Below are 9,729 nucleotides of genomic sequence, written 5' to 3'. Positions count from 1 at the left end.
CTGCTGAAAGCTGCAGGAGTGAAAAGTTAATAAAAGCTTTGTAAAAAAAAAAAAAAAAAGCTGTGATTAACAAAAAAACAGCGTGCAGAACTAGAGGCTGGGCGGGGCTTTATGTAGGGGTCTGGCACACACAGGGCATTTGTCCTCAGTATGTGACATGCAGCAGGCACTCATCTCTCGCTGTGCTTGTGTGATTGAAGAAACATTCGCACTGACAGGCTCACACTCTATGCTCACACTGCTATATTTACTTTAGTTTTTTGTTGTTAACTATATATAAGGGGCTCTAGTTTCCCGGCGCAGCGCAGGGTGGCGAACCCCACGCAGAGCTCCCGGCGCAGCGCAGGGTGGCGAACCCCACGCAGAGCTAGTTTCGAGCAGCGCAACCCGAGGCGCATTCAGTTTGGTAGTTTGGCAGACCGAGGTGCGCTGAGATGGGTGTGGCGGCGCAGCAGGGGGAGGTGTCGACAGATCCAGCTTGGCGCAGTGACAGTTTCGTGCCAAAACGCTTTGCCGAAGGTGCGCTAAAAGCTCGCCAGCTGAAACCAGGTCTACTGTCAGCACAGGCAGATTGCAGCCGGTGTAAGCCGAAGTTTGGCTGACCGGCGGACAGTGCGCACACGTCACCAAAACCTCACAGGCAGGTTTCCAGAATATCAGACACATTAATAATGCAATAAATATCCAAAAAAACACTATTCAATGTAGGGGTGGGGGAAATTTCCGATTCTTAGATGCATCGCGATTCGGACGTGGATGAATCTGAATCGATTCACAAACGTCCAAATTTCAATTATTTAAATCTGTTAATTAGAGTAATACAGAAGGTTGTGAATAATGCGGAACTAAGAAGCGCGGTACGCGGAGCGGCACACCGACACGCGCACAGAGGAAAACAAACATGGCTGACCGCCACCCACCTCGCCGTGAGATCCGAACAGCTCCTTCTAATTTAAAAGCAGACGTGTGGAAATACTTCGGCTTCTACAACGTTGACGGCGGAAGCGAACTGGACAAGAGCCACGTTATTTGTAAGCTGTGTCGTGCTAAAATAAAATACTTTGGCAAGTAAGCTGTGTCGTGCTAAAATAAAATACTTTGGCAACACAACAAACATGAGAAGCCATGTAACTAGATCCCACCCGACGGAGGAGTCAGGGAGACGGCAGGCTGTTGTTGCTGCGGCTACGAGTGGCGCTACTGACCAGAGAACAATCGAGGAAGCAATTAGAAAGCTGCCACCCTCATCGGAAAAGGCGAAGCGAATTACGAAGGCCATCGCGGCATTTATTGCCAAGGATTTGCGTCCTTATTCCGTCGTGGAAAATCAGGGATTTCGAGCACTGCTGCATACACTGGAGCACAGATACACCATCCCATCCCGACAATATTTCACCGACACGGCCATCCCGACACTCTACAACCAAACCAAAACAGAAGTCATGGCCTCGCTGTTGAAGGCAGGTAGGATCGCAGTTACATGTGATGCGTGGACGTCTGTCGCCACCGAATCATTTGTTACGCTAACTGCGCATTTTATCACCGATGATTGGAAGCTAAGGTCACATGCCTTCAACTTAGGCAGACAGTGGGACTGATCATTTTAAAAAAGATGCTGTGAATCTGATGCAGACTTTTCTTATGACTTTTCTTAAGAAGAAATTTAAGAAAACTTTGTTGCCGTGTCTAGCCATCTGATACTGTATGATATTAGATGAAAAATACAAACTGTCCCACACGAGAGATAATGCCTGGTTGGCAGTGAGTTGAAAGACAGGCATGGAACAAGTAAACGGAAAATGTACTGATAACATTATGTCTTGGGGTTTTTTATTAGCAAGCCAGCTTACACTAGCTAGGAAGCTAGCTTTCTGTGTGCGTCACAGCAGGCACTGCCCACATTCAGCACAAATATTAACCTATCAGGTAACGGTCGCTCAACTCCATTTACTCTTGTGTGACAGGGCATGTAAGATTCCAATATTGTAGGCTTAAAGTCTTTATCATGTACAATATGTATAGAAAAACTTAATTTGCACAAAATCAGACTAATATATTCAAAATCTTTCGACAAAGAGTTTCTAGTACGCGTAATGTTTGTGGTCAAATATTTTGAGTCAATGAGCTTTGGATCAGGGAACAGCCAGGTGTTTCCCATCATGCACTGAAATTTTGCATTCAGCAGAGCAACCTAGAGTACCTGATTCTAGAACCTGCAGCTACCTCGATCTGATTTGACTACCATTACTGATGTCAGATATCAAAGGCAAGTCAAGATCAAGAGAGATGCAACAATGGTCCCCAGCTGGACTTCAACCAGGGACGTTGCAGTTCATGGTCAGCGTTTTAAACCCTAAGCCATCAAGTGACCTTAACAGTTTGATGTGCACAGAATCCAAGAGAACAAACCCACTTGGTTTCCTTGACTTGGGCAGTCATCTGGGAATTTAGCTACCATTCTAAATTTGAAACTTTGAAGAAAAAAAAAACACTGGGTTCCATCACTCACTTAAAGAAAAAGTGCACTGATCATCTGCTGTTGAAACACAAGACTGGGAGTATAGCAGTGCATTTTTTGCCACTGGAGATATTATCTGTCCATCATTGTTAATTACAGTCTCTGTTTCTGTCTCTTAGGTGACCACATTTTACAGAGGATGTATGGCTGTGAGTGGGACGATGAGACTGGAGAGGAAAATGCTTTTATTCGGTACGGTTACAATGGAGAAGACTACATATCATTGGATGTAAACACATACACATGGATTGCTCCGAAACCACAGGCTGTCATCACCAAACTGAGATGGGATGCTGAGAAAGCTAGGGCAAAATGCAATCAGATGTACCTTACGCAGATTTGTCCTGAGTTCCTCAAGATGTATGTTGCCTTTGCCAAGAGCTTTCTGCTGAGAACAGGTAGGATCACATGACCAGATGTAGTTTTGTGGACACAACAATTTTCATGCAGTCTGCTCAAACTGAACTGCCGTTGTATTATTACTGCAATCAGTCCGACATGACTTTATTTTTGGTCATTTCCTTTGGCAGTAAGATTTGATTTGGCCTTCATCTATCGGAAGAGACTGGCAGTTTGGTGACTTTGGTGATCCTCTGACTTTTTTTTTTTTTTGAAGATTGATATTTTCCCCCTTTTTTGAACAGAAATAATTCTGTCCACATGACCTTTGTTTTACAAAATATCTCCCACAACACAAAAACAACCCCAAACGCTTGCCGGTATTAGGTGTCTTAAACAGTCCCCCCTCATCACAAAGGTAGTTAAGTGTTCGGGCTAAAGGCTTAGACAAACCAAACTTCAGAGAACTAGTGGCAACAAAAGCCCCCTGCTGCGTCGGCTGACTTTGCCTGAGTCTCAGACAAAAACTTGCACATGAACCCACAGCAAAGATTACAGCCAACGGGCAACAAGCACATACGTTTTGCGCCTGCTTGAGAGAAAATACCCCTCCATACCAGCAGAAGACGGTAGTCAGTAATCGTCATTGAAAAAGTGAAACAGAAAGACCATCTTGACATCGCTTAGCCAGTTAGCATATTCACAACACAATCCAATGCTGATGGAACAAAGCATATTTATCTTGCGCCATCATTGTTAAGACAAACCATCAAGAAATGTTTATGCTAAAGAGCTCAGTGGCTAAAAAAAAATAAAAAATCTTACATTATATCTTACATTGGTCTCACTCCCTCGTGACTTAAGCTGTTTGTTTACTTTCCTCATTTCCGTTCTCTTCTCGTGAGGAGAGCTTAACTTCCAATCAAAGTGATTTAAATTCATGGAGGGGCTTTGCAGACACCAATTCAACATGCTGTATCACCGGAAAAAAACCTGACTAGCACCAAAGAGGGCCATAGCGCACCAGCTATGGCGACAGACGCTCAACAACAGTTCAATATTCAGCGACGGCTGACCGTCGGCTTGGTGTGTCAGGGCCTTAATGTTACCCTTTTCAAAACAAGATCCAAGATCATCTTTTTGGGTGGACTTTAAACCATGGATGCTGAGGTGGAGAAAAACCACTGGGTGCAGAAGATGCCTCTGTTCGTTCATGGAGTGGTGTCGCAATCGCTAATCATTAGACCAAGCAATGCGAACAAAACGTTGGCAAACCAGTAGTCTGCTGTTGTTGTTGTTATTTCTAGCGTATGCTCAACATACAAAGCAACAATTGGTATGCGGTATTCCCAAATGCTTCGTTTTACACATCCACACAGTTACACAGTAACCAGAGTTTTAAAAAATCTGCACCAAAGAAGGCATTTTTAAAAAGTCTTAGTTTTAGAAAACAAGTCTACTTTGCATGCAGACAAGTGGCCAAGGAAATACATGTTTATAAAAATATCTGTATACGTATAGACAGGGCCTAAATTTGGTACTCACATAGCATACTGCGATTAAGATTTAGCTCAAAGCACTGCTACAACCTCACAGAGCTGCTAGCATGGCTGTAGACTCTGTGGATTTACTTATGTTACTCCGTTTAAGATTGGCCAGCAACAATGACTTACGTTACTACTGATATGAACCAGCATGGAGACTCACTGTGCTTACAACTGTGATGTCTTGAATTACTTCTCTTTTCCTTTTTCTCTATTCCTTGTGTCGATTTCTCCTTATTACATTTTTTTATATTCCTTTTCTTTTCTTACCTTTCACTGTTTCTCATCTTCCTCCGTCCCCATTCTCTGTCTCGCTCCAGACCTTCCCAGAGTGTCTCTTCTCCAGAAGTCTCCCTCCTCTCCAGTCAGCTGCCACGCTACAGGTTTCTACCCAAACAGAGCCATGATGTTCTGGAAGAAAGATGGAGAGGAGATTCATGAGGACGTGAACATCAGAAAGATCCTCCCCAACCACGATGGATCCTTCCAGATGAGTGCTGACTTGAACCTTTCATCAGTCGCACCTGAAGACTGGAGGAGGTATGACTGTGTGTTTTATCTCTCTGGTGTGAAGGACAACATCGTCACCAAATTGGACAAAACAGTGATCAGGACCAACTGGGGTAAGAGTGAGATAAGAGGGTGCTGAATGCAACTGCATGTCTGTCGTTTATTGGGAATTTTAGCTTTTGTCCTCATATTAAGCATCATCTTCAGAAAACTAATAAAAAAAACAATTAAAGAATTTAATTAAAGCAATGTGTTGCTTGTTTCAGGATCACTGGTCAGATAATGTGGGCCTAACAAGATTGTTCAATTTTCTTAAAGTCATAGAAAGTTTAAAGCATTTTATAGACCACATTGTCTTTACCACAAATATGACAAGACCAATGAGACCTACACAACATGATTTTATTCCAATGTATCTGCTTTGCTGAATTGAGGAGAACTTTAACTTTGAATATTTAAGTTTATATTTATTCATTTATTTACAGTGTCAGTGTCACTGACCTGCTCTGTCTGTACAGGTCTTAATTACTGCTATTATACTTTTTTGTTCAACAGAGAAGCCCAGTGACATGACCATCCCCATCACTGCTGCAGCGGTTGTTCTTGCTCTCATCGCTGCCACTGGATTCACTGTTTACAAATGGAAGAAAGGTGAGAGAGAAAAATGGAAAGATCATCTGCTCAATTGGCTTTTTCAGTACTTTGATATTAGTCTTTGAGTTGATGCTTTTATCCAAGCTGTAGAGCTGAAACAAGAATCAGCTTCCTGCATCCCGTAAGCTAACTAACAGTAAGGGCTGTCAGGGTCAGAGCCTGTTAGTCATGATAATGTGACTATACCACGATGATGTGGGAAAGAAGAGATAAGAAATCAACTAAAGATGAAACACAAGGGTAGAATGGATTTATTTTTTCTGATTGAGTAAGTAGAGGAGGGGATCATATTCAGTGGAGAAAAGGTAACAAAAGATATTCTGGCATTTACAGCTGTAACTCAAATGATTTGTCTTTTGCTTTAATTTCAGCAAAAAGTCCTCCACCTCGTAAGTAAAAACTTTTATTTTATGGCAGCCGATCTGAAACACACTTCATGCTGTAGATTGAAAAAGTTTCAAATTATTGTGAATGTTAACTTTTTCAAGACGGTTTCCCGTATTTACTGTTTAGAAAAGTTCAATGCAGGATAAATGGACAAGATTAACACTAACAGTTTGTGTCTGACCTTACAGCTCCTGACAGCAGCTCTGACCTCACTGAGAAACTCGATCCAAGTTCGGTTGATGAACACAGAAAAAAGTAAATAACTTGGCATGTGTCATATTATAGTTTTAAAGAAGCAAAAGACATTTAAAGATGGCTTCATGCAGCAAAAGTGTAGTAGTAGTCACAGTATATGTATTGATATTTAAATGTAAGATAGAATGGTTTCATTTCACATTTTTTTTAATTTATATTTCAAATGTGAATTTTATGAAAATGTTTTATCATTTATTAACACTGATGCAACAGTGTGTTTCCAATCTGTCTTGAAGCACATTAAATGAGACAGACAGTGATGGTGGTTGGACTACTGAGCCATGGCATTCACATGTAGTTGCCTGAAGCCAGTTGGGCCAGTCACTGTAGTTGAGCCTGAGCAGGTATAATGTAGATATAAAGTAGCAGGGTATTGGCTCTTCGCTTGGGTGACTAAAGGATTTAAAGGCAGCTTTAAGATGCGTTAGGTCAAGGTCAGAGAACGGTGTTGCTTGTCAGAGGACTCAATATATCAATGACAGCACGACCAACTGCAGGTCCTGATGAAAGGTCAAAACAATATTTAACATGCATACTGAGCTACAGCCACTGAAGGTCTGTCACCACAGCTGCCATCCGCTCTCATGCCAGCAGAGTACTGTCCTAGCTGGAAGCGAGGCAGGGGGACCACAGGATGCACTAGCAAGCTAATTGTCATCTCATTCGTGGTCCAGTAAACAATAAATTCTTCAAATGCAGTGCCCCATATTATTTTCCAAGCTACTGTAGCTGTCATATTTTGTGGAGAAGGAACCTTCACTTGCAGCTGTGGCAACACAAATTCAGCTTGCTTGTGACCCAGCATCGGGGGTTTGATGCTTGACCGCTTCGACTGTGCACCAGATCAGCAAACTTGCTGCTGTTACATAGGTTAAACCTGGCGCTGAGGTTTTGAGCAGGCCAAATTTGAGTTGCTACAGCCTTTAACAGAAGCAATATGGGCTGTAGCAACTCAGATTCAGCCAGCACAAACGCTGGCGCTCCCTGCTGCATCAATAAAGGGACCACAGTGTGTGCTAGTTAGCTAAATCTTGTGCTGCTGCTTTGTTCTGAATCTGTGCAATAACCACACCTCATTCATTTGAATATGTACAAAATGGAAATAAAAACAGCTGGGTAATTTTTTGGACATTTTTCTGTGTATTGATAACCATAAATTAATGTCTAAATTAAATCTATTGCTCTTTCTTTTGGTGTTGATGTTTTGCTTTTTAATAAAGTCCACAGTTTTCAAAGGCTGGTCTATTTTTGTAAGTCCACATACTCATCTGTGACTGCAGTTGCAGCAATATAAATATAACCTGTGCAGGAGCCATTTAAAATGTGTAGTTCTATTTTTATAATTAATAAATTCTGTGTACATTTTATCTATAGACTAAAACACTTCTGACCACTAGATGGTACTGTGTGCATAGTCTATTAGGGAATGCTGGTTACAAGTGATGTGAATTAGGTGGGGTTTTTATGTTTTTTTTGTGAGATTATTTTTGGGCATTTTTTGCCTTGAATTATAGGAAAGCTAAGATAGACAGGAAAGGTGGGAGAGAAAGGGGGAATGACATGCAGCAAAGGGCCCCAGGTCAGAATTAAACCTGGGCCCTTACAGAGAATTTGGCCTGTATGGGGCACACACTCTACCAGGTGAGCCAAAGGTCGCCCCATGAATCAGGTGTTTTAAGGTCACAGTGGAAGGGGAAGTCATTTTGAGCATAGGTGTGGGAATATGCGGGGTTCCATACAAATGGACCCAAGTGGACTCAACAATACTCAACATTTACTTGAACTCTCCATTAGCAAAGCACCTATCTTTGAAAGTAGATCCGATCAATCCACACAATCTGTCCATTTGTCACTAAAGAGAGAAGCATCACCAAGGCCAATAAAAGCCTCCAGCACTTCAAGTACTGGAAAAACAAGCTTATTCACAGTAGTCATTTGGGGTGGTAGTCGCTTGATATGTACTATTAATAGAGTAGAATAATAACATTCCCTTACAGCGGTAATGATCTGATCTCTCAGAGGAAGTCAGTGTTTCTTCATTAAAAGACATTAAACGTAATCAATCAAAATTTGGAGGGAGTCTGATGATATTAACTTGACTCACTTTCTTATCCCTCAACACAATCTCCACCTTTAATTTGTGAGGCAAAAGGGAAAGTAAACTAAAAATAGAAGCAGGTTAAACAGGTTGTAATTACAGGAGAAGCTGAGAGACTGAGATGTAGAACAAAGAACAAAGCTGAAGATAAACAATAACACAAGTACTCTGTGTCCTACCTCCTGCCTCATATCTGACGGGTCAAAGTCTGTGTCTTGCACGATGCAGTGTGTTTTTGGAATTGAGCAGTAGACAAGTGCAGGCAGATCAGAACAAGCTTCAGTGGAAGCAGGCAGGAGCAGATCCAGCAACAACCGGTAACTAATATGTAAATGAAAAACACAAAGCCTTGAAAAACAAGATCTGGTTCCGTACATATTAAAGCTTATAATACAGTAACACCATCAATAATAATCATGTTACAGTCATGTTACAGTCTTTCCGTTGAAAAAATTCAAATTTTTAGAGGCCAGAGGGAAGTTTTTGTTCACCTACAAGGAGTTAACTGGTGAACACACCTCTTTTTTTTCAGAAAACAAATACTCATCTCATTAAACCAGGAAACATCACTGGACTATAGAAAAAGTTCGTATCAGCTGACTCCACTTAGCTCTCCAGCTCAACTTCTTTTTCAAACCAGGATGAAGTCATTTTTGTTGCTCCTATTCTGTCATTTTTCATCTCCAGGTAAGAACATTTTAAACCTTTTTTTTTAGCTCTTCCCTGTAACAGCAGTTTCATTTGACCTATGAGCTCCTGTGCAGAGTAGGGTGTGTGTCCATTTACAGTATTCATTAGAGCATAGGAGTATACAGCCTGTCTTTCATAGACTACCCTTAATATGTATTCTCTATGATTCACTTAAACACAATACAAGAACAATATGTTTAAAATGAACTTCAGGAAAAAATGTTCTGTTGCAAGTGAGGAGCTGAGTGCTGTAATTGTTTCAGGAATACCATAATGAGGTGTGTCCTGTAACTAGCTTTTATACAGTTATTAGACACTGTACAATACATTATTTTTATTATTATTAATTATTATTAATTATTTTTTGCTCATGCTGATAGAGCAAAAATCAAATGCTGTGCTCAACAAACTGATGCCTACTCATAATATTGCAACTATGCAACATTAAACATGTTAACATGTAGTTTAAAAAAAAATTGAATGCCTATTTGTCTTTCAGTGAAGCACTCTATGAAGGTTTTCTTCACTGCGTCCTCTGGAGTCCAAGAGTCTCACAACTTCCCAGAGGTTGTGGCTGTTATGCTGATTGATGACGTTGTGGTGGGTTACTGTGACAGCAGAATCAAGACAGCATTACCCAAACAGGACTGGATGGAAAAATTAAGAGACGGGGATCCTAAGTTCTGGAAGTGGTACACAGGGGAGTGTACGGTGCACCAGCAGGTCTTCAGAGA

The 9,729-nt window shown here is 41.3% G+C and overlaps 2 protein-coding genes across 2 annotated transcripts in view; both read left to right on the top strand.

Moving 5' to 3' along the window:
- The window catches only part of LOC126384553 (major histocompatibility complex class I-related gene protein-like), a 10,103-nt gene extending 2,670 nt beyond the window's left edge, over positions 1 to 7,433 (top strand). Inside the window, exons 3-7 of the mRNA XM_050035674.1 lie at positions 2,638 to 2,916; positions 4,722 to 5,024; positions 5,467 to 5,562; positions 5,937 to 5,954; positions 6,141 to 7,433. Coding sequence (XP_049891631.1) covers positions 2,638 to 2,916; positions 4,722 to 5,024; positions 5,467 to 5,562; positions 5,937 to 5,954; positions 6,141 to 6,211 — 767 coding nt within the window. The 3' untranslated portion in view covers positions 6,212 to 7,433. The remainder of the gene's footprint in view (positions 1 to 2,637; positions 2,917 to 4,721; positions 5,025 to 5,466; positions 5,563 to 5,936; positions 5,955 to 6,140) is intronic.
- Positions 1 to 9,729, top strand: part of LOC126384249 (uncharacterized) — an 83,619-nt gene that overhangs the window by 58,462 nt on the left and 15,428 nt on the right. The window lies entirely within an intron of this gene.

Source organism: Epinephelus moara, chromosome 22, assembly GCF_006386435.1.
Source record: "Epinephelus moara isolate mb chromosome 22, YSFRI_EMoa_1.0, whole genome shotgun sequence".
NCBI lineage: Eukaryota > Metazoa > Chordata > Actinopteri > Perciformes > Serranidae > Epinephelus > Epinephelus moara.
This window is presented reverse-complemented; position numbering and strand designations above follow the sequence as displayed.